Raw genomic sequence first — 24,568 nt, forward strand, 5'->3', positions numbered from 1 at the left:
TCCTCATGATGGATTGTCCCTTTAATCATTATATAAAGTCCTTCCTTATCTTTTATTGGAAACCGTGGTGGTCTAGTGATTAAGAGCTACAGCTGCTAACCAAAAGATCAATAGTTTGAATCCTCCAGGCACTCCTTGGAAACACTATGGAGCAGTTCTACTCTCTACTATATGGTTGCTATGAGTCAGAATTGGCTCAGTGGCAACGTGTCTGGTTTTTGTTTTGTCTTTTACAGTCGATTTTGTTTTAAAATCTATTTTAGCTGAGATTAGTATTGCTACTTCTGCTCTTTTTTGGTTGCTGTTTGCTCGATTTTTGTTTTGTATCATTTGATTTTTAATAGATTTATGTCTTCGTTTCTAAGGTGCATCTCTTATAGACAGCATATTGATGGGTCCTGTTTTTTTTTTTTAATCCATTCTATCACTCTGTGTCTCTTTATGGGTGCATTTAGGCCATTTATATTCAGTGTGATTATTTATAGGTGTGAGTTCTTTGCTGTCACTTTTTAGTGCTATTTTTTGTAGTGCTATTGTTTTCTTTGTTCCCTTTACCCTTCTGTGCTGAATTCATTTTGTTTGTGGACTTTTTTTTTCATTTCTTTTGTTTTGTGTTTACCGAGACTTTCTGCTTTTCTTCTTTATTTTGATGAGTAGGTTTGTTAACTTTCTTTGTGATTACCTTGAAATTCACCCCATCTTACTAAGTTTGAACTAGTCTTTTATTACTAGATATCACTTTGATTTCCTCGCCATTTGAAAGTTCTATACCATTTATCCCCTTTTTTATTGTTATGATGTTGTCATTTACAGATTGACCTCTGGCTCTTTGATGCAAATTTTTTAGTTTTGTTTTGTCCTTAAGAGTCATTATATAGGTTGATATCTGGTTGGTGCTTTCATATATCCTAGATTCAGGGTGTTGTCTGATGTTGTTAGTTCTCTAATTGAAGGACTTTAATAATTTTTGTAATTTTTGGTTTGGTTTTTACATAGCCCCTTAATTTCTGTTTATCTGGAAATGTCCTAATTTTGCCATCATATTTGCCGTCTAGAAAAGTTAGGATTAGGGTTAAGGTTAGTTAGGGTTAGCGATATATCATTCTTGGTTGGCAGTTCTTTTCTTTCAAGATTTTTTATATTTCATCTCATTGCCTTCTTGTCTGCATGCTTTCTGCCAAGTAATCAGAGCTTAGTCTTATTGTTTTCCTTGTGTATGTGACTTTTCATTTTTCTCACACTACTCCCAGGATTCTTTCTTTGTCTTTGGTTTTAGCTAGTGTGATTATGATATGTCTTGATGTTTTTCTTTTGGGGTCTATCCTTTGTGGGGCTTGTTGAGCTTCTTAGCAGGTTGGTTTTTCATCTTTCATGACATTAGGGAAGTTTCCTGTCAGCAAATCTTCAATGATCTTCTTTGTGTTTTCCAATTTCTTCTTCAGTTCTGGAACTCCATTGACACACAAATTTTTGCTTTTGATTCTATCCCACATCATTCTGAGGATTTTTTCACTTTTTCTTCATTCTTTTCTCTAACTTCATTGATCCCATCTTGCATTGTTTCAGATTTGCTTCTAAAACCTTCTATTGCACTGTCCATTTCTGAAATCTTATTATTTATCTTTTGGATTTCTAATTTTTTTTTTGTATGATTTTTAGTTGTTTATTTTGCTGTTTTGCTCCTGTATTATTTTCCTGAAATCTCTCACTGCTTTGTCTGTGTTTTCACTGATTTTGTCTGAATTTTCCATGCTTTTGTCTATCTTTTCTTTATTTCTGTCTGTATTTTGTTCATCTCTTGGGAGACTTGTGCCCTGATGGTGCAGTGGTTAAGAGGTATGGCTGCTAACCAAAAGTTGGCAGTTTGAATCCAGTGGCAACTCCTTGGAAACCCTAAGGGCCAGTTCTACTCTGTCCTGTAGGGTCACTATGAATCAAAGTCAGCTGTTTTTTTGTTTGGAGGACCCTGAATATTTGAGTTTTGAATTCCCTATTAGTTAGTTCCAGTTCCTTTTCTTCTACTAGAAGGTCATCTGGCATTTTATTTTGGTTGCTTTCTGGAGCCATCCTTTTCTTTCTTTCTTTTTTCTTTTAATATGTTTTGATTTTGCCTGCTGTCTCCAAGACACTCAGGAATTATTTCTTCATGTATTGATTGTAAATTTAATTGTTTTATCGTGCTTTACTGTTTTATTTGGTTATGTCTGGGCAGGCAGGCTGGGTGTATTTTGTTGCTTGTTTCTCTGTGGGCATGATACTTCTCACCACCTCGTCCAGGTGGGCAGGGATGGTCACTAAGCTATGGTGCAGTAGGGCAGTTCCAGCAGGGGTGGAAGGGCAAGGATAAATTGTTTGTGACATTAACTTGGGCCACAGAAGGGGGGCTGGGGGGCAGTGCAGGGCAGGATCCAGGGGACTGTATTGGTTCTACTCGGAGCTGCAATGACTGGCATACAGTGCAAATAAGCAAGAGGGAACAGAGAGGATGTGATGTGTAGAGCTAAGTGGGTGGTTGAGACAAGAGAAATAAGAGAGAGAAACAAAAGCAAAAAAAAAAAAAGGAAGAAAAAGGTAAATAAAATGGCAGTGAGGTATAATTTGGCAGGTGGGGGCAGGGCAGACATGACGAGGCCATGTGCTGGTTACTCTCTAGCCAAGCAGTGTGAGTTGGCCTGGCAAGAAGAGATATAGATATTGTGCAGAGCTAGGTGGGTGGGAGAAAGGAAAGAAAAGAAGGGAAAGAAAGAGAAGAAGCCAACCAATTGACAAACAAAAACAAAATAAATATATAAAAAATAAATAAAAAACAACAACAACAAAGAAATATATGGCGGTGGGGAGCCAGCCTTTGGGGGTGAGACAGAATTGGAGGGGCAGTGAGCTGATGTCTTTCTTTCCAGATGGCAAGGCAAGGTACATCAGGAAGGGGCAGAGGCAGTACAAGGCCTAGTAAGGAGAAGGAAAAGGGAGAAGGGGAAAGATAAAGAAAAATAAAAAATATGGCACTGAGGAAGCAGGCATTTGGGGGCAAAGTAGACCTGGGCATGCTCTGTGCCAGATGATCTCCTGCAGAGCAGTACGACACAGCCCTCCAAAATGGGGGGTAGTGGTGCACAGGGCTAGGTGGGTGGGAGAAAGGAAAGGAAGGAAGGGAAAGAGAGACAGAAAAAAACAACAATAATAATAAACAAACAAACAATAAATAAAATGGTGCTGAGGGATCCAGTTGGTGATGGCGGTGCAGACTTGGTGAGGCTGTGGGCAGTGACTCTCCAGCCAAGTGGTGCAGCACAGTGCCTTGAGAAGGGGCAGGGCAGTGCATAGGACTTGTTGGGTGAGAGAAAGGAAAGGAATGAAAGGAGAAAGAGAGGGAAGAAACAGAAAAAGAGAAAAAAAATGAAAGAGAGAATGAAATAAATGAAAAGAAAAAAAAAAGCAAACAAATCAAAAAACCACAGCCTGTCAAGAAGAGAGGGGATAGCACACAGGGCTAGCTGGGATGGAAGAAAGGAAAGGAAGGAAGGGAGAGAGAAAGAAACAACCAAAAAAAAAAAAAAAACCCTAAAAAACAAGCAAATCAAAACAAAAAAATTATACTGAAGGGGCCAGCCAACAGGGGTAGGGGACAGGGTGGACCCCAGTGGCAGTGAGCTGGTGTCTCTCCAACTGACCAACCATAACCCCTTGGAAAGCAGTGGAGGCAGCATAGAGGAAAGACTGTGAGGGGTGAAAAAGTGTTTATCCCTGGTTACCAGATGTTCTGTCTCCTGTTGGTAGCTCCATGAAGTTGTCTTCCCGTACTCCCTGTCCACAGTCCTTGTTGGCTGAGGTCTAAAATGGCAAATCCATGCTGTGCTAGCTGGTAGGGGATATCCATTCCATAGCTCTCCTAGTTCTCTGTTCTCTGTCAGTTTCTTATTCCATTCAGTGTTTGATCGCGGTCTTTATTCCTTCATTTGGTGCTTAGAGTTCCAGGATTGATGCTTGTATCTGTTTTACTTAGCTTTTCAGGTCTTTGCTGCAGAGAGACGGCATGGTGCTTCTATCTATAGAGTCATGTTGGCTCCATCTCTTGCTACGAGGTATTTTAATATACATTAGCTCATGTAGTCCTAAATGTATGTATGTCAAGTGCTTTAGCACAGTGTCTAGCACAAGGTAAACACTCAAAGATATTATCTAAAAATGAAATCATTATTGTCTATGCTAGTAACCATGTGAGGTGGGCATTGCAATTGCCATTTTATAGCTGAGAAATGAGGCTCATCAAGTTAAACTGGTTTGAACTAGGTTATATTACTTGTATGTGGTTGAGCTAGGATTTACACCAAAGTTTATTTGCTTTCAAAATCTTGACCTTTATGATCTTGGTTTTCAACCTAGGAGGAAGAAAGATGGCTGGATCAGAACTGTCTTTAGGAAAGTTTCATTTTCCCCATGCCTTTGTGATTTGCTGCATCATGTGTATTAGAACTACCTCTCAGGGTGGAGTTAGAAGATAATCCACTTCAAACCACCACCCCTCATCCCACCCTCACCTTGGCACCAGATGATACATGCATCTTTCCATGCTCTTTGTAAACCACTTACATGATGACTCTCCATCTGCAACTTTTAAAAGACTTTCAATTAAATTATTCTGTTTCAATGTATTTCCAAGTTATTAGGAATTTTTGAATCATGTTTTGACAATTTGATTGTCAAGTCTCCTTTTTCCTAATTAATCCATAATATGAAATCTGAACTTCCATGAGGAGATTCTAGAGGAGTTATAATTTCCAATGTCATGACATAATTATCAACATAATCCAGAATCAACCTATTACTTTCTCATTTTTAATGTATTTTGTCATTGACTAGCTATACCTTGGTGAGTAATAATAGTGTCTTCCTTTCAAAGTGGTTAGATTTAATAAATGAACACCAATGGTCCAAAGAATGTACTGTTTTACGGGAAAGCAGTCATGCTATTCGGAGGAAATAGAAAAACAGGGAAAATGGAAATGAAAATGAAGGAGACTTTCTAAAATGGACCTTTCTGCTTATTCTGCCCCTTAAATCTTATGGTGGACACAGCTTCATTTCACCATACTTATCCTCCAAATGAAACATCTTCCAAAAAGCTGCTTCTTCAGAGCTATACGATAACTAACTATGAAATTTAATTATTACAGAATGGAAAGCTTCAGAAACATTGCAGGCTGGCCTTATCTAAGAACAGCAGAAATTTTCTATCAAGATGCTAAGTAGGTTACTGAGGGAGTAAATGTCATCCTATAAAGTTAAAATATAGTAAAAATACTATTTGTCATATTTGGGTAGTGCATTGTATCAATTAGCAACAAAACAAACCGTAACAACAATTCAAACTAAAAAGGACATAGAATTCACATCGACGTAAGACAGTCTACCTCTTATTTTTTGTTGAATGATAATTTTACAAGGATATCTTATAAAAGTCTTATGAAGCAGCTTGATCTCAATCTCTCTCTTTCTCGCTTTCTCTCCTCATTTCTCTTTTGTCCTTCCTTCTCTACTGCCTCCATTTTCTCTTCCTTCTTCCCTATCTTCCTACTCAAGCAAAACAATGAAAAACATAAAAAATCAGTATCAGTGTATTAGTAAAAATAATTATCATAGCAGCTAATATTTATAAAAGGCTTACTAGTTCTAACTCATTTAAGCCTCACAAAAACTTTGCTGTTGTTGTTGTTAGGTGCCGTCGAGTCTGTTCCAACTCAGCGACCCTATGTACTACAGAATGAGACACCGCCCAGCCCTGTGCCGTGCTCACAATTGTTGCTATGCTTGAGCCCATTGTTGCAGCCACTGTATCAGTCCATCTCATTGAGGGTTTTCCTCTTTTCCTCTGACCTTGTACTTTACCAAGAATGGTGCCCTTCTCTAGGGACTGATCCCTTCTGATAACATGTCCAAAGTATGTAAGATGTACTCTTGCCATCCTTGCTTCTAAGGAGCATTCTGGTTGTGCTTCTTCCAAGACAGAGTTGTTTGGTCTTTTGTCAGTCCATGGTATATTCAATATTCTTTGCCAACACCACAATTTAAAGGCATCAATTCTTCTTTGGTCTTTCTTATTCACTGTCTAGCTTTCGCATGCTTACGGTGCAATTGAAAATACCATGGCTTGGGTCAGGTGCATCTTAGTCCTCAAGGTGACATCTTTGCTTTTCAACACTTTAAAGAGGTCTTTCACAGCAGATTTGCCCAACGCAATGCATCTTTTGATTTCTTGACTGCCGCTTCCATGGGTGTTGATTGTTGATCCAAATAAAATGAAATCCTTGACAACTTCAGTCTTTCCCTCATTTATCATGATGTTGCTTATTGGTCCAGTTGTGAGGATTTTTGTTTTCCTTATTTTGATGTATAATCCATACTGAAGGCCGTGGTCTTTGATCTTCATCAATAACTTTATAAGAATTGTTATTACCCCAATTTTACAATTTTTAGTTACTCCTGCTATATCTGTCATAGTATCTCAATAAATATTTATTGTATGAATATACTTTCATATTGTTGGTTTGCAGGTTTGATCTGGGAGACATTGGACAAATACATTTCTAGATATTTCTTGGGGATAAATCTTGGGAATACTGTTCTTATTGATGAGTTTTCTGTTTCTAATGCTTGAGAGTGCACTTTACTTAATATTATATATTTAGTTTGATTTCTTATATCTATAATACAATTGGCTTTGGAGGTTGAGAAACCTGGCTCAGGCAAAGGCCACAAATTTCAAAGAGCCAGGTTGTTCTGCGAAGCTAATGCACAGACTATAAAATTGTTATCCTGTTTACAACTTAGCTAATCTTAGGTAGACATTTAAAACAGTGGTATTTTCATCAAAAATAATTTTGTTTACATCATTCATTGCACTGCAGATAGAAGTGAGTTAAATTCTTAACTATCTTTCATGAAATTCTAGGCTCCCTGATATATTACCAACATTTATAAAAATGGCTTATTGCAGTTTATTGTACTTCTTCATTTGGCATCCTAGAACAAGTTAAGGGGAAAACCAGCAGCACCTACAAAGATCTATATGAGAAATTACAACTAGTCATTTGAAATCTAAGTGATCAATTTGGGAAAATAGACTATTCAAAAACAAATGGATATCTTCTTTTTATCTTCTTGACCTTTTTCTACATTTCCACCAATAAGTTAGTTAAAACAATGTACCTCTCTGAATATTTTGGACAGCAGTGTGTTATTTTTTGATCAACTGTTCAAATGTTATATTTTAATAAGTTCCCTCTTGTGGTCATGTCAGATGTCTGCTCCAAAGGATAAGGTCATGGGAAAGAAGTTTAATTGGATCATAAAACTTCATACTTTTCTGGGTATTAGGTAAAGGCTAATAAAAGAGTTCATAGTAAATTCTGTCCTTAATCACTAAAAATGGTAGGTCTGTACCCAAAGGTTACTTTCTTTCTTGTAGGAAATATATTCATAATAGTGACTTCATTTTAATTAGGAACTTCATCCATGCCCCAGCAAGCACTGTGAACTCATTAGGATATGTTAAGTTATAGTATGGTATGGCAAGTGATGAAAAATGTGAAGGGAAATTAAAAATATAAATTGAGTTTAGAATATTAGAATACATAAGTGATGCTCATTTGGCAGTGAATTTGACATACACAGTTACTTTAGGACAGGCTAAAGAAGAGAAAACAAAATTTCTCTCTTAGAAATGATTGCTTTAAAATCTTGAATATTTTAATTGCATTTATCAAAACAGAAACATTTGATGAGAATTTAATGGGAAATGAGAAATAGGATTCAAATATAGCCCCCAAAGTAACTCATTTTTTTAAAAAAAGGATTACATCCCAGTTATTAAAATTAAGCTAAAAATTGTACTATTAAAATCACACTTGACTTTCAAATAATGCAGAATTTTATTCTCCTGTTCATTCATTTTGTTGACAGTAATGGAAGCTGCATTGAACGTTCAAGGAGGGTAGAATTCAAGGCGAGATGGAAGTGCCAGGCAGCAGCTCAGTTTTGAGCAAGGAACTATTTATTTTTTAAGACTCTTTATTGAGTTACTCACATCTACTCTAAGATTCAGTGAGCTAACAAATAATTGTTGAATAAAAAGTCACTAATATAATTCATGCTTTCGATTTCATTTATGTAAACAATAGACATTGATTTAGCGTTCTTTTTTTTTTTTTTAATAAACCGGTGGATATTGGCATCTTGTATTTCCTGTGTATCAGTGTTTACTTTCTTTGCAAAGATGATAGGAGCACTAGAGTCCAGGACTAATGCCGGAGTCGAACAACAGGTTTCTCTCTAGCATGTATGTTCCTGGGACTGATATATTTAAAGGTTTCAGGAATTAATGAGTAGTTTGTAACCAAGGAGACTGCTGGAAACAACCTGAAGTGAACATCAAGAACAATGGTAAGGCACATAGTATGTGTTCAGTATATTTTTGTTATTTAATATCTCCAGTGTTGAGAATAATTTCACCACCATAATGATGTCACCAGACTTGTATTACAAAGGTGTGATTCCAGTAGTTGCTCCTAAACTACTGTCAGGTGCCGACGTACATTGTAATGAGTAAGCTCTTAACCTGTGTTGCCTCATTAATTTCACACAACAATACAATAGCATATGGATTATTTTACTTATTTTACAGCTGAAGAAACCTGAGGCTCGGAGAGGCAATATAACTTACCTAAAGTAAAAAATACAAACACGCTAACTACTTGAAAGGCAGAATCAGGATTTGAATTCCAAGTGTAACTATAAAGATCAAGCTTTCAGGGCCTACCTGCACTGCTGAAATGACTTTTTCCACTTTTCAAAACATTAAGACATGGGAAGTACTTCTGTGTAATGTTAGAGGTACACAATGAAAACCTAATTTTCTTAAGAGGTTTACTGCTATAAAACAGCTTCAAAGTTTTTTTTTTTTCCTTTCATAATTTGTCATTAAGCTCATTGGCATTAGCTCAAACGAAGCTATTTTCTTCTCTGTTCCTTTCTTTGTCGTTGTTGAGTAGCATAGAGTTGATTGTTACCCGTAGCAACCCGATGTGACAAAGCAGAACTCGCCAGTAGAGGTTCCTAGGCTGCAGTCTTAACGGGAGTAGATCACCAGGCAGTAGATCACCAGGCCTTTCTTCAGCAAAGTCACTGGGCGGGTTAAAACTGCTCACCTTGTGGTTGGCCTCTGAGCACTTAACCATTGTGCCACTGGGGATCCTTGTTTTTCTCTTAGGATGCAGTTTGTATAGTTCTTTACATTTCATGAGAGGCTCCCTCTCCTTCCCTGCCCCAGTAATTTTTGCTGTCTTATGGTCTTATTGTGTGTTTTGTTTCCTGGGTAATAGCAGGATAAGGGAAGTGAAGCCAGAGCAGCTCAGATCTTCTGAACCCTTATTCATCAGCCTGTTCAGTTACCGGTCACAGTTTTCTTTCCCTTCTTATGTATGGACACTGATTTCCCACAAACCTTAAGTGGAAATTTTAGTCCAGCTAGCTTTAAAAGTAGAATTCAGCTCTTCAGAAAACCCGTATTATTTGAAGTCACAACCACAGAGGAAACCTCTGTGAATGCATTTCCAAGTCTGATCTTCACTGAGAGTGCACTTGGCTTAGCATTACCCATTTAGTTTAATTCCTTATATCTAATATCTGTAATACAATTGGCTTCGGATGTTCAGAAGCCTGGCTCAGTCAAAGGCCACAAATTTCTAAGGGGTTGTTGCTCTGTGAAGTTAATGCACCGACCATAAAACTGCTATCCCATTAGGTTCATTTTAGGTAGAGATTTAAAACGGTGGTACAGTAAAACTTTCGAAAGTTGGAACCTGTATAAGGTAGAAACCAGTCAAAGAAGAAAAACTGAAATACTTTCCACTAGAGGAATGAGAGAAAAGTGATAAGATCGCACCGTATTAAAGATGGAAAATTTCTGAGACCCAGAAAAGCAAGGCAGTTCCGTCACATTTGGCTCTCACAGGTTTCACTGTATTTTCATCAGAAATAATTTTGTTTGCATCATTTATTGCACTGCATCACTGCTAATGTGCAGATTGAAATGTGTTAAATTCTTAACTATCTTTCATGAAATCCTAGGCTCCCTGATACATTACCAACATTTATGAAAATGACTCATTGGAGTTTATTGTACTACATTTGGCATCCCAGAGCAAGCTGAGATGTCTCTCAACATGAGTAAGCATGTTTTCAGACTTCGCTGCTGTGAAGTTGAACGTGGAAAGCAGGAAGACTAGGATGGCGGAAAAGTCCTGAAATATCTTGAGGTCTGTGAGAACAAACCACTGGACTTTCCATTGCTGATTAAAACATTTCACTGAAGTCCTTCAAACTCTCTAGATTAAGAAGCTTTCTCTTTTTAGCAGTGCTCTGGAGAATAGAGCCCTTTCTTTTTCTATTTTAAAATTCCAGTCACTTTTGATGTTCTTAACCAGGCGCTTTGATGATAATGTTCTGAATTTATAGTACCTTTCAAGTGTAAGTACTTTACAAATGATATGGAAGGCTCCCCCACCAAAGACTATGCTATCTAGCTCAGGCTGCTAGAGATTTAAATAGGCAGGAGGCAGCTTGAAATTGACCTAGGAAGCCAAGGATATGATCTCATTTCCACTGAAAAATGTCCTGCAAGTGCCAATGACCTCAAGAGGTTGAGAATTTTAGCTTTACATTTCTTTTCAAAGGCTACCTGTGACTCCTTAGGCCCCTCCTGGGGCAATGGACTTTGTTCAGAGAAAGGCAAGATTTCATTATAGAACCACTAACACCACTTCTTTTCTCACCTGGGACTCTATCACAGTACTGTACCACAGTTTAGACGTCCTTCATCTGTGAAATCTGGTCCAGTCAGAGTACAAGGAAACTTTGCTTCAGGCAGAATTTGTAATACATTGGGATTATATTCCTTTCTCCAATCTCTGATCAAATGCTACATTTTACTCCCTCTTGAAGAAACATCCCTGAATTTCTCCACAGAGGTGATGTGAAATTTTGAGTGTGAGAGAAAGAATTTACTTTTAAATATCTATGCTTTCTATTTACAAATGATTTTAAATCTATCAAGGTGCCCTAAAAAAGTTAGAATTATACATAGAACACAGAAGTGTGAATGACAGTCTTCAATTTACACTTGGTCTCTCAAATTTTTAATATTATTTTTCTCAATTTTGATTCTTCCTATAGACATATATTAAAAACACTTGCTCGAGGTACAAAAGAATCCTGGAAAAAATATATATATTTCTGAATTTATAGTAACAGTAATCCTTTCTGTAATTTTCCAAAGGAAAGAAAATACACTATAAGCTGAACTTTGTGGTCACCTGTAAAATCTTTTTTTCAGCTCTGATGAAGCCTTCAGTAAAGTCAATTTAAATTACCGCACAGAAAATGGGCTGTCTCTACTTCATTTATGTTGCATTTGTGGAGGTGAGTATTTGAAACTTGCTACTTTTAAAACTGGTTATATGTGTATATGGTCAATGATTCGAGCTCTTTCATAGTCTACAAAATAATTCTGTTCATATTCAATTTTCTTTTTTGCTTTGCCCCCTCCAGCCCTGATAACCTTCAGACAAAGCAATAACTACCAGGCAGACATTCCAATTGATTTAGCTCTGAATTTAAGTTTCATTGTGCTTCTTGTCTGAACCAAGTCACTTAGTTTGCTTGGAAATCAAAAAAGCATTTTCAATGTTGGGCTTGTCAGTCAGCAGTTAAGTTAAATTCAGAAGCCTTTAAAGCACTGCCTAAAATATCATCAAGCAGTTTCTTCACAATATGTAGTAGGAATATGTGGAAGGTGATAAATGCCAAAGATAAAATCTCAATGTGAAGATTGATCTGAAGAGTTTAATTTCCTCATATTTTGTTCTCTTTCATTCATTAGTGTGACCCTAGCACCTGGAACCATGTCTGGCATATAGTAGGCACTCAATAAATGTATTGACTTAATGACTGAATAGTTAACACATATTACATTACAGCCTTCAGTATGAATTACACCTCAACATAAAGAAAACAGAAATCCTCACAACTGGACCAATAAGCAACATCATGATAAGAGGAGAAAAGACTGAAGTCAAGGATTTCCTTTCACTTGAATCCACAATCAACACCCATGGAAGCAGCAGTCAAGATACCAAATAACGTATTGCATTGGGCACATCTGCTGCGAGAGATCTTTTTAAAGTGTTAAAAAGTAAAGATGTCATTTTAAGGACTGAAGTATGCCCAACCCAAGCCATGGTGTTTTGAATCACCTCATACGCATGTAAAACTGGACAATGAATAAGGAAGACCAAAGAAGAATTGATGCCTTTGAATTAAGGTGTGGGTGAAGAATATTGAATATACCATGAATTGCCAGAAGAATGAACAAATCTGTCATGGACGAAGTACAGCCAGAATTCTTCTTAGAAGCAAGGATGGAAAGACTTCATCTTACATACTTTGGACATGTTATCAGGAGGGACTGGTCCCTGGAACAGAATATCGTGCTTGGTAAAATAGAAGGTCATTGAAAAAGAGGAAGACCCTCAATGAGATAGATTGACACAGTGGCTGTAACAATAGGCTCGAACACAGCAAAGATTGTGAAGATGGCGCAGGACTGGGCTCTGCTGTACATAGAATCTCTACGTGTGAGAATCGACTGGATGGCACCTAACAACAAACAACGGTGTTACTCCAAGCGAGTATTCATCGAACTCAGCTTTTTACATAGAACACTGTTGTATCAGTATCAACTCTAACCATATCCCTTAATCTTTCCTCCCAAACAAATTAAGGTAACTCTATCAAACTGATCATCCTCCCAAAGATAAACATGCCTTCCCAAATTTGATTGTATTCTCAGTATTTCTCTGATCTAAATACAGCTCTACTTCTAATGATGTTTTGAGGAATCATCTACAGCCAGATTTTTATCTAAGCTTATATCCCCAATAGTTTATTAAGATAAATTATTTCATGTTTTTGTGTTTAAAAACCATCTGATGATGAGAGCACTAAATAAAAACAGAAGACAAGTGTATCAAAATATGCAATAGTGAGATCAAGTTTTCTAAGTGGAGTAGAAATGTTCGTTATTTAGTAAGGCTGCCAATTAGAAAGCTTTACAAATGTTCTGATGAACAGCAATTTGACACTTTCACACATCGGTATGGCATTTACCATTAACTCAGTGAGAGATTTTAAAGTCACCAGGCCCACCCCCAGGAGGATTTAATCAATTTTTTTTTTCATTTTTCTCTTCAAGGCAATAAGTCACATATTCGAACCCTTATGTTAAAAGGGCTCCGCCCATCTCGACTGACAAGAAATGGATTTACAGCTTTGCACTTGGCAGTTTACAAGGTACAACATCTCATTTCCATAAATACTGTATTAGAACCAGAAATGGTGTGTATCTTTAAGTTTCTTTCTTTGTTTCTTTCTTCTTTCCAGTCTTTTCTTGGCCAGTTAGTACTGATAGAAAATTTTCAGAGTGACCAGAGGCATTGCATTATTGAATGGCTTTCTCTGTCTTTATTGAGTAGGTAGCTTCTATATGCTAGACGCAGGCTCTCTTATCAATTTCTGTGTTCAACTCATTTAGTTCTCCAAAAAACCCTGAGTGGATGGTATTATTCCCCAGGTTACATGGTTAGCCAGTGGTTAACCAAGATTTAAACCAGGCAGTCTGGTTCCCTCACCAGAGATCCTCACCAGGACATTAACTATAGGGTCACTATGAGTTGGATTTGGTTTTTTGGGGGTGCAGAGATCAGGTTGTATTTGAAGATGAGAGAAGCACATTGAGGCCATATTCCTTTTCTGCAAGTTTTCCTTGATAAAAATATTTCTGGAGCTCCCTATTATTTTTCTTCCTTTATTTCTCTTACCTTTGCTTCAGTTGTTTATTTCCTTACGTCTGGCCTCACTCATACCTAATTTCAATACTGAGAAGAGAGTTTATCTAAAAGTGAATTGGGCAAACTTGAATACTTGAAATTGAGATAACCAAAACTACAATAAGATTCCACCTCAGTCCAACAAGGCTGGCATTGATCCAAAAAACACAAAATAATAAATGTTGGAGAGGTTGTGGAGAGAATGGAACACTTATACACTGCTGGTGGGAATGTAAAATGGTACAACAACTTTGTAAATCAATTTGGCGCTTCCTTAAAAAGCTAGAAATAGAACTATCATATGATCCAGCAATCCCACTCCTTGGAATGTATCCTAGAGAAATAAGAGCCTGTACACAAACAGATATATACACACCCATGTTCATTGCAACATTGTTTACAGTAGCAAAAAATGGAAGCAACCAAAGTGCCCATCAACGGATGAATGGATAAATTATGGTATATTCACACAATAGAATACTACACATTGGTAAAGAACAATGATGAATCTATGAAACATTTCATAACATGGAAGAATCTGGAAGGCATTATGCTGAGTGAAATTAGTCAGTTGTAAAAGGACAAATATTGTGTAAGACCATTATTGTAAGAACTCAAAAAATAGTTTAAACAGAGAAGAGAATATCCTTTGATGGTTACAGGAGTGGGAGGGAGGGAGGGAGAGGGTTTTTCACTAATTAGATAGTAGTTAAGAACTATTTTAGGTGAAGGGAAAGACAACACACAATAGAGGCGAGGTCAGAACAACTGGATTAAACCAAAAGCAAAGAAGTTTCCTGAATAAACTGAATGCTTTGAAGGCCAGTGTAGCAGGGGCAGGGATTTGGTAACCATGGTTTCAGGGGACATCTAAGTCAATTGGCATAATAAAATCTATTAAGAAAACGGTGTGCATTCTACTTTGGATAGTGGCGCCTGGGGTCTTAAATGCTAGCAAGCGGCCATCTAAGATGCATCAATTGGTCTCAACCCACCTGGAGCAAAGGAGAATGAAGAGCACCAAAGACACAAGGTAATTATGAGCCCAAGAGACAGAAAGGACCACATAAATCAAAGACTACATCACCCCGAGACCAGAAGAACTAGATGGTACCCAGCTATAATCGATGACTGCCCTGAAAGGGAACACAACAGAGAACCCCCGAAGGAGCAGGAAAGCAGTGGGATGCTGGCCTCAAATTCTAGTAAAAATACCAGACTTAATGGTCTGACTGAGACTAGAAGGACCCTGGAGGTCGTGGTCCCCAGTCCTTCTGTCAGCCCAAGACAGGAACCATTCCCAAAGCCAACTCTTCAGACAGGGTTTGGACAGGACTATGGGATAGAAAATGATACTGGTGAAGTACGAGCTTCTTGGACCAAGTAGACACATGAGACTATGTATGCAGCTCCTTTCTGGAGAGGAGATGAGAGGGCAGAGGGGCGTCAGTAGCTGGTCGAATGGACACAAAAATAGAGGGTGGAGAGAAGGAGTGTGCTGTCTCATTAAGGGGAGAGCAACTAAGAATATATAGCAAGGTATATATAAATTTTTGTGTGAGAGACTGACTTGATTTGTAAACTTTCGCTTAAAGCACAATAAAAATTAAAAAATAAAAAAAAAGAAATTGAGATATTCCTTGAGATTTCTGTAAATAAATATTTGACATGGTTTGCTCACTCTCTAATCATAATAACAGCTTTCATTCACTCTGTACTTATTATGAACTAAATATCACACTAATTTTATGTACATTATTTCTTTAATCATTAAAATAATTTAGTGAAGCTCACATTATGTCTGTTTTACAGATAAAGAAACTGAGGCTTAAAGTTAGATATCTAGTAAATGTTAGAATCATGATTAGAATCAAATACAATTGGCTCATATTCCCAGACTCTCATTCAATACTTTGTCTTTTCTTAATTCTGTGACATGATTTTTATTTCAGTTTTGGGCCCGTAGGTATGCGTGTGTGTGGGAAGTGGCAATTGTGTGCTTGTATCAGGATTACTTGAAGCTATAACCCTTCCCCAACTTCTAGTGTTTTTCACAACGGGGGAAGAGGGCCATGTTTCCCCATGTTCAGATTCACATATTCCTGTCATTCAGAAGCAAAATCCCTAAAAATCATCCTTTTTCATGTGCAGTCAATGTCTTTTCAGGTCTTTTGATGCCTTCTGGGAGAAAACCTCAGTTAAGTGCTAAATTGCCTTTAATACCTGCAAATCCTCCTGCTAGAGCCCTGGTGGTACCATGATTACAAACTCATTTGCTAATCAAACGGTTGGCAGTTCAAATGCACCAATAACTCCTTGCAAACCCTATGGAGCAGTTCTACTCTATCCTATAGGGTTGCTATGAGTAGGAATTGACTCAACAGCAATGGGTTTGGGTTTGGTGAGTCTTCCTGCTAAGCTTGAGGAGCTGAATTCAGGGTATAAGAAATAGCTTCTGATGCTAGCTTTGCTGCTGAAAGGCTGAAGGTAAACGCAGAAGAGCTCCAGGTATAGGAAGCTGGTAACGGCTAACCAAGACAGAGCGTGAAACCATGAATTCTGAACCTGACTGGCTGGGAGATGCTTTCTGTATTAGTTCATTTTGCTAAGATTTAGCATGACTCAGCCCCACAAATGGATTTTGAGTGATTTAGTGCTACAATCTTTATAAAATTTAATCTTTAGAGGGTGTATTTCTTCTATCTGTGTTTATCAAAACTAAATTTTTATTTTTGAGTTCCTTTTCCTCTATTTCTTCTGTTTTCTTATATTTTCCAGAAGGAACGCGTGGACTATAACTTTTCGTAGTAAGTGTAGACACATTTATATTCTTAGGAAGCAAGTAAAAAAAAAAACAAAAAAAGCCCAAAACCAAACCCTTTTCCATCAAGTTGATTTTGACTCATAGCGACCCTACAGGAAACAAAGTAGGCGACAATTCTTAAAAAGGCCAAAATGGAATGCGTGGTTACTTTGTTGTTCCTTATCAAGGGTAAAAAACAAATTAAAATAGAAAATAATATAAAGTAGCCATCTCCACTACCACTGTGTTAAATCTAGCTCTAATATCCCTTACTGAACAATTGCAATAAGTATCTAATGTATTTTGGAGCTCCTGTTCTCTTCTCCCCATATATTTTTTAAACGTATTCTTATTTTAATTATTATTTGAAACTTAAAATATATTTGCAAGAAGAGTAGAAGAAACTTCTGTATACCATTTATTCAGATTCCCTAACTGTCGTCCATTATTATTCGATTTTTTCTTTTTTTTTCTGAGCCATTTGAGAGTAAGTTAGAGACATTTCTCTTTACCTCTAAATATTTCAGTATTTTCTAAGAACTAGTAAATTTACTTATATGACTATAACACAATTATCAACATCAGAAATTTTAACACTTGCATAATACTGTTATCTAATCTACAGTCCAAATCCAAATTTTGTTAATGTTCCCAATAGGGTCTTTTATAGTGACTTACTTTTTATGATCCAAGATCTAATCCAGAATCACACATTTTCAGTTTTCTTGTTTCTGTAACCTCCTTTAATCTGAAGGAATTTCTCACCCTTTCCTTGTCTTTCTTGATTTTAATATTTTTGACACATATCAAACCAAAACAAAACCAGTTGTCATCAAGTCAGTTCTGACTCATAGCAACCCCTGTGTTTCACAGTAAAATTGTGTTCCATAGGATTTTCAATGTCTGTGATCTTTTGGAAGTAGTTTGCCAGGTCTTTCTTCCAAGATACCTCTGGGTGGTTCAGTTAGCCAAACTTTTGGTGAGTAGCTGAGCACTTAATGGTTTGTGCCACCCAGGCCTCCTTGTCATGCATAACAGACCAAATATTTATATCTATATTTCTTTAGATATTTTTTCATTGCAATTGGATGTTATCTTGTTTTCAACACTCAGCAAAAAAAGAAAAAAAAAAGTCACTCATATTTCATTAGAGGCTACATTAATAGCTCTTTCAATTACATACCCTGGCATTCTGAGCCTGCCTCATGAATATTTTTACCAACAGGGTCTTCTCTGCTTCTAATAGTAAAAATGAAGAAGGTGGTTAGTTCTTTAATGCTATGTGGATGACTCTCATTCTTTTTTGTTTTGCTTTTCAAAGGGATAAGGTTTTTTTTTTTTTAAGATATAATTCACATACAATAAAATTCACAATTTTAAATGTAAAATTTGATGACTTTTGAAAAATGCATAGTCACGTAACCCTTATCACAATCATGATATAGAACATTTCTATTATACCCCAATTTTCCTCTATCCCCTCCTTTATTCCACCTGGCCACTAAAACCATTCATGGTTTTCTACCAACAGTTTTTCCTTTTCTAGAATTTCTTATAAATATAATCATTCAGCATGTAATTTCATATAAATGTAATCATTAAGTCATTCTTTTATATATGAATCCTCTCCATTATCATGATGCTATTTAGAACTATTCATGTTGTTGTGTGTTCAGTAATTCACTCCTTTTATTGCAGAATTGAATTTCCTAATATGAATATACCACAATTTGTTTATCCTTTCACCTATTGTTGGGTATTTAGGTTGTTTCCAGGTTTTGACTATTATAAAAAAAAGCTGATATGAACATTCACGTACAAATCTTTGGACTTATGGACCTAAGTTTTTATTTCTCTTGGGCAATGTTTCAGTGTGGAATTACTGTGTTATATCACATGATTAATTTTATAAGAAACTGTCAAACTCTTTGCCAAACTGGCTATACCGTTTTTCATTCCCAGCAGCAATATATGAGAGTTCCAGGGGCTCCATATACTTGTCAACACCTGGTATAGTTAGTTTTTTTTTAATTTTTGCCATTCTATTGAACCTTTCATAAATAACCACTTTAAATGTCTTATCTACTAATTCCAGTATCTGGATTATCTCAGCATTTCTTTCTATTGAATGCTTTTTATCTTGACCATGAGTCACATGTATCTGTTTCTTCACATATCTATTAATGTTTTTTTGTGTGCTGGACATTTATGAATTATTTGTTACAGGAAATTTGTACCATGTCATCTTCCTTTAAAAGCTGTTGAGGTTGTTTTTGTTTGTTTGTTTGTTTGTTTTGTTTTTTTTCCCCTTAGTTTTGGCAGTCAGTTACATTTTTAGTGTGGGTGGGTCTACTTCAGTTTTGAACTTAGCCCCATGGCATGCCTCTTACTCTAGGATGTGGCCCTTACCCTTAAGGCATGGCTTTTCAGTATGTCAGTTGAATGCCCAAGGTACTAAATGAAGTCTTTCCACTCTGAATGGGCAGGAACTCCAAAATCTCTCCACATGGCATGACCTCTGCTATCACCACCATTCATCTTTCAGTCATGAATCAAGTGATATCTTCCAAAACTTGCAGAGTCTTTCTCTGTGCATATGCAGCCCACCTCAAGAACCCATGGTGTATCTCCATGAAGACTTTTGCAATATTCTTTATGTGCAGTTTCTTCTTTTCAGTAACTCAGTTCCAAAAATTATAGCCATTTCAAATTCCAGGCTCTGATTTCTACTTTTAAATCAGTGAGACTGCCCTCCCAACTTCTCTTCTATGGTAGAAAAATATCTTCCTGTAGAAAGCCAGGGTAATCAGGGGAGATGATAGGACTTTGTATTTTTCCCTTTTCCCAAGAATCACATTTCTTTGTTCATGTTGTTCAGTGCCTGAGAATGGTTCTTTAATATATTTTCTTCCGTTTTATAGGTTTTATTTGTCAGTAGGGCAAGCACATACAAATGATTCCATCATGCCCTCATCTAGTTTGTGTTACTTCCAAAACGATCTAGTCAGCACTTCAGTACTGCAATACTACAGCAAAATCATCAACAAAAAGCACAAAAATGTGATAAATATGGTACTAAACAGGTCTCAAATAGGGCATTTCTTTACAATATAAGAGCTGAAATAAGAAGGCGGAGTGTCACTTTGTTTGACCTTGGCTGGGAACATGTACTTTGGGCAACTCATTTTTTTTTTTTTTTTGCCACTCTGCTCATGTTTGCCAATAACTGCAAAAATGCTATGAGTATTGATTTTTGAGATTATAAATGAATCTTAGTGTGTAGCCAAACTCAAAAGTATGGATTCCACAGATATTGAAAATCAACTATATTTGTTCATAAATTGTATACATGATCCAAAATCATCATTTAATAGCTTGAGGCAAAACTACACTCTTTGGGGGACAATCAATGTTAACAGTTAGTGGATATAAGTCTATGTATCAAACAGCCTTTTGACACATCAAAATATTTTGACAAGTTTATTTCCTTATATGATTAAATTCTCATAATTTTACTGGGACATGTGGCTTACTAAAAGCGCAGATTCAGAGACAGACAACTGTAAGCACTGCCATTTTTAATTTGCCTCTGCTAGCATTAGTAATATCTGTGATCTGTGGTTTCTTCACAGGAATGTTTTAAAGATACCTGCCCATTTTGCAAGAGTTTGTTTAACTCTGTTTAACTGGGATTACTTAAACTATAAGTATCCTCATGTATTAAAAGCTAACAAAAAGTAAACAGTGACTCCATTTTAGAATTTCAAGTCTTTCCATTTGGGAATTTCAAGGATTCTTTTATTATACTTTGGGTACTGTACGTGACACATGGCTGACTGATACATGAATCGAGACCCCAGTGTAAATTTAAATGTCAAATATTAGTAAAACTTAACTCTATATATAAATAAATATGAATAGAATTTCCAATATTCTTCCTCTTGCACCTAACGAATTGTCTTGGAAGATCCCTGGCATGCTTGCGTCCCACTTTGGAGTGCAATTCTTTGGGTAGTATTTACTTTGTGCTCCTAAGATGAAACAGAATGCTTTGGGAAGAAAGCAGAGACTTCTAATATAGCTTGGAAGGTCTTAAAGAAAAATTGTTATGAGCAAAAAATTCTTAGAACATCTTATTAAACCTCACACATACCTCTCCTTCAACACTCAGACAAGCCACTGAATGGAATTTCTTTTTAGTGAATAAGAACTAGTATTTTGACTAGTCAGCTTCTTGTTTGTTTGTTTTGTTTTTAGCATTTGATATGATAAAAGCAGATGTTGAATGCTTATTTACTTCATACAGATTTCTAGATCTTGTTCCAATAATTTAGAAGAAGTAATTGTATTTATCTATCATAAAGGGGCAGGGAGTAGAAGAAAGAGGAATTTAATTCAAACCTATACCTGACTTACTCACTAGATTGAGATTCTTATCACCATACAACGATGCCTATCAGAAAACTCTGTATTTCCTATTAGTGGTGAGTCATAACCTTGGAAACTGCTGTATCATTTTTCCTGATTTTTTTTTTTCCTCCCTAGCACATGCATTTGATTGCAAAGTTGAGATTTCACTTAACTATCTTGTGGTGGTTAAGGTTGTGTACCAGCTTGGTTGGGCCATGATTCTCAGTGGTTTGGCAGTTATGGTGTAATTTGGCAATTATATAATGATGTAATCAACTCCATGATAAGATCTAATATCAGCAGCCAATCAGTTGAAACGGAGTTTCCTTGGGGATGTTGCCTGCCTCCAATATATAAATGGATGTTCCAGCAAGGCTCTCGCTCTGGATCCTGCATCCACTCATTATCATTTGACCTCTAGTTCTTGGGACTTTAGCTAGCAGCTTACCTGTCCATCTTGGGATTAGTTGGTCTCTGCAGCCTGTGAGCTAGTGGCCTGCCATCTTACCTGTCAGTCTTGGAATTCATTAGCCTGCAAGCCTGCACAGCCTGTGAGCCAAGTCAGCAGCTTGCCATCTTACCTGCCGATCTTGGGTCCATCACCCCCTGAAGCTGTGTGAGTCAGGAGATGCCTTCATCCTAATGCCTGGCTTATGGACTTGGGATTTGCCAGCTTCTACAACCGTTTCAGCCATTTTCTTTAGATAAATCTCTTTATCTCTCTCTCTCTCTATATATACATATATGTCTCACTGGTTTTGCTTCTCTAGAGAACCCAGCCTAAAACATTTGGTACCAAGAGTGGTTCTAGAGAAATAAAATTGTAAGTATGAGTTTTCTAAATTGGTTCTCAAGTCTAGTTAGTCTTAAAGATGTCAATGACTGCTTCCAGTAGTAAAGAGGGCACTGCTGATCCATGACATAAAGTGGCAATATAAATATGCAAAATATCACCACCAATAGATCAAGTATTGGAGAGAGACGAGGTTCTGGGCCATCACATGTTTGATATTTTTCTACAATTTTGTCAGAATGAGAAGTATAAGGAAACCAGTTGGTTGGTCCTACCTTTGCTAGACAAATGGTGAACAAAAGAAATGAGTTCAGAACTTCAAAGTCACCATTCAAGCACTACATAAAAGACCTCAGAGTTGCCATTTGTGACCTGAAAGAAAGCCTTATTTCTTGTAGTAACAGAGCTGGTACTGATAAAAGCCAAACCAAGAGTTTTATTGTAAGAGTGGTAGACGTATGATGCCAATGAATTCCCAACCCCAGATGGTGTCTGAAGTCAAAGTGAGGGCATTTATTGGGAAGAAATGAAATCTTGAAACTTGGGATGGGGACATATGTGCAGATAATCAGTAAGCTGGGGACATTGAGCCCCTAAATTCCATCGAATCACTCCTGCCAACAGAATCAGACTTCTTACTCTCATATGAAGAAATTACTCTATTTTTGTCTGCTAAGCCATCTCCCCAGTAAAACCATTAGCCCATCCACCCCTATCTAATAAGATTTGCACAGTTGTGTCTAAAGAGCCTTTGTCCAAGTCATTATCTGGGGCATTGCCTGAGGCAGATGCCTTACAGGACAATGCTGAATGTTCTCAAAACACTTCCCCAATACAGATTTTCGCTTCTAGACCTATAACTAGGCTTAAGTCCCAGCAAGCCCCAAAAGGTGAAGTAAAATGTGTGACCCAAGAGGAGGTACACTACGTTCTGAAAGAACTGCTTGACTTTCCTAATATGTACAAACAGAAACCTGGAGAATAGGTGTGGGAATGGTTATTAAGGGTATGGGGTGATGGTGCAAGGAACATAAAGTTGGATCAGTCTGAGTTTATTGTTATGGGTCCACTAAGCACAGATTCTTCATTTAATGTTTCAGCTAGAAAGGTTAAGAAAGGATCAAATTATTTGGTTGGTTGGTTTGTTGAAGCGTGGATTATGTGGTGGCCTATACTAAATCAAGTTGAAGTACCAGACCTGCCTTGGTAAATTGTAGAAGAAGATATCCAAAGGCTTAGAAAATTGACATGTTAGAGTAGATTTACCAGGTTAGATGCACAGACCCACACATGGGGTGCCCACAAGAAACACATTTACCAAATTTGTGAAGGGAGCCCCGGCATCCTTGAAGACTGCTGTGATTGCTATTTTATTTATGTTAGATTTGACAATGGGTAAATGCCCTAACTGAATCAAGACACCTAACTATGATGGGGCTGATTCAATTCCTTGGTGGTAGGGGCCAAGTGGTGGCACTCAATCAACAAAGACAAGGTGGGCGTGGTTACCATAATGAACAGCAGAGTCAAAGCAATAATCAGAATAGTCTGACTCATATGGACTTATGAAGTTAGCTACTTAGTCATGGTGTCCCTAAGAGTGAAATAGATAGGACATCTACTAAAAAGCTACTTGATCTGTACAAGCAGAAGAATTCTAGGTCAAGTAAACAGCAATCTAATTTGAATCATCAGAAAGAGAGCCATGGCCCTTCAATCAATTCCCAGACTTGAGCTGGTTTACAAACCTACAACCTCTTGAGTACAGGAGAGTCTGGTCCCTTTTAGGAAGGACCCCACTGTACTTCCAGAAATTTATATTATTAATCTTTCTCCCAGTCATCCTCAAATGGATGTATGGACTTTTATGAGAGTGACAGTTCATTGGGGAAAAGGAAATAATCAGATTTTTTGAAGATTACTGGATACTGGCTCTGAACTGACACTGATTTCAGGAGACCCAAAATGTCACCGTGGCCCGCCAGTCAGAGGAGGGGCATATTGAGGTCAGGTTATTAATTGAGTCTTAGCTCATGTCTGTCTCACAGTGGGTCCAGTAGGTCCCTAAACCCATCCTGTAGTGATTTCCCTAGTTCCAGAATGCATAATTGAAATAGATATACTCAGCAACTGGCAGAACTAGACATTGGATCCTTGAAAGAAATGATTTTGTCTTGATTGAAACCAGAGCTAGATATGCAGAAATTGTAAGCTTCCTTGATTCAAGTATAATGTTTCTACTTACTCTGTGAATTTGAGAATTTTTTTTGATTGTTCTCTTAATGAAGTCCTAAAGGAGATGCTATTTTTTTTTAAATTAATTTTTATTAAGCTTCAAGTGAACATTTACCATTCCAATCAGTCTGTCACATGTAGGTTTACATACATCTTACTCCCTTCTCCCACTTGCTCTCCCCCTATTGAGTCAGCCCTTTCAGTCTCTCGTTTCGTGCCAATTTTGCCATATTCCCTCTCTCTCTATCTTCCCATCCCCCCTCCAGTCAAGAGTTGCCAACACACTCTCCCGTGTCCACCTGATTTAATTAGCTCACTCTTCATCAGCATCTCTCTCCCTCCAACTGACCAGTCCTTTTCATGCCTGATGATTTGTCTTCAGGGATG

General features: G+C 37.2%; 1 protein-coding gene across 1 annotated transcript in view; it reads left to right on the top strand.

The window, feature by feature from the left end:
• The window catches only part of TNNI3K (TNNI3 interacting kinase), a 381,325-nt gene that overhangs the window by 19,404 nt on the left and 337,353 nt on the right, over nt 1–24,568 (top strand). The window contains exons 3-4 of the mRNA XM_010591188.2: nt 11,390–11,475; nt 13,307–13,404. Coding sequence (XP_010589490.1) covers nt 11,390–11,475; nt 13,307–13,404 — 184 coding nt within the window. The remainder of the gene's footprint in view (nt 1–11,389; nt 11,476–13,306; nt 13,405–24,568) is intronic.

The sequence above is a fragment of the Loxodonta africana genome, chromosome 3, assembly GCF_030014295.1.
Source record: "Loxodonta africana isolate mLoxAfr1 chromosome 3, mLoxAfr1.hap2, whole genome shotgun sequence".
NCBI lineage: Eukaryota > Metazoa > Chordata > Mammalia > Proboscidea > Elephantidae > Loxodonta > Loxodonta africana.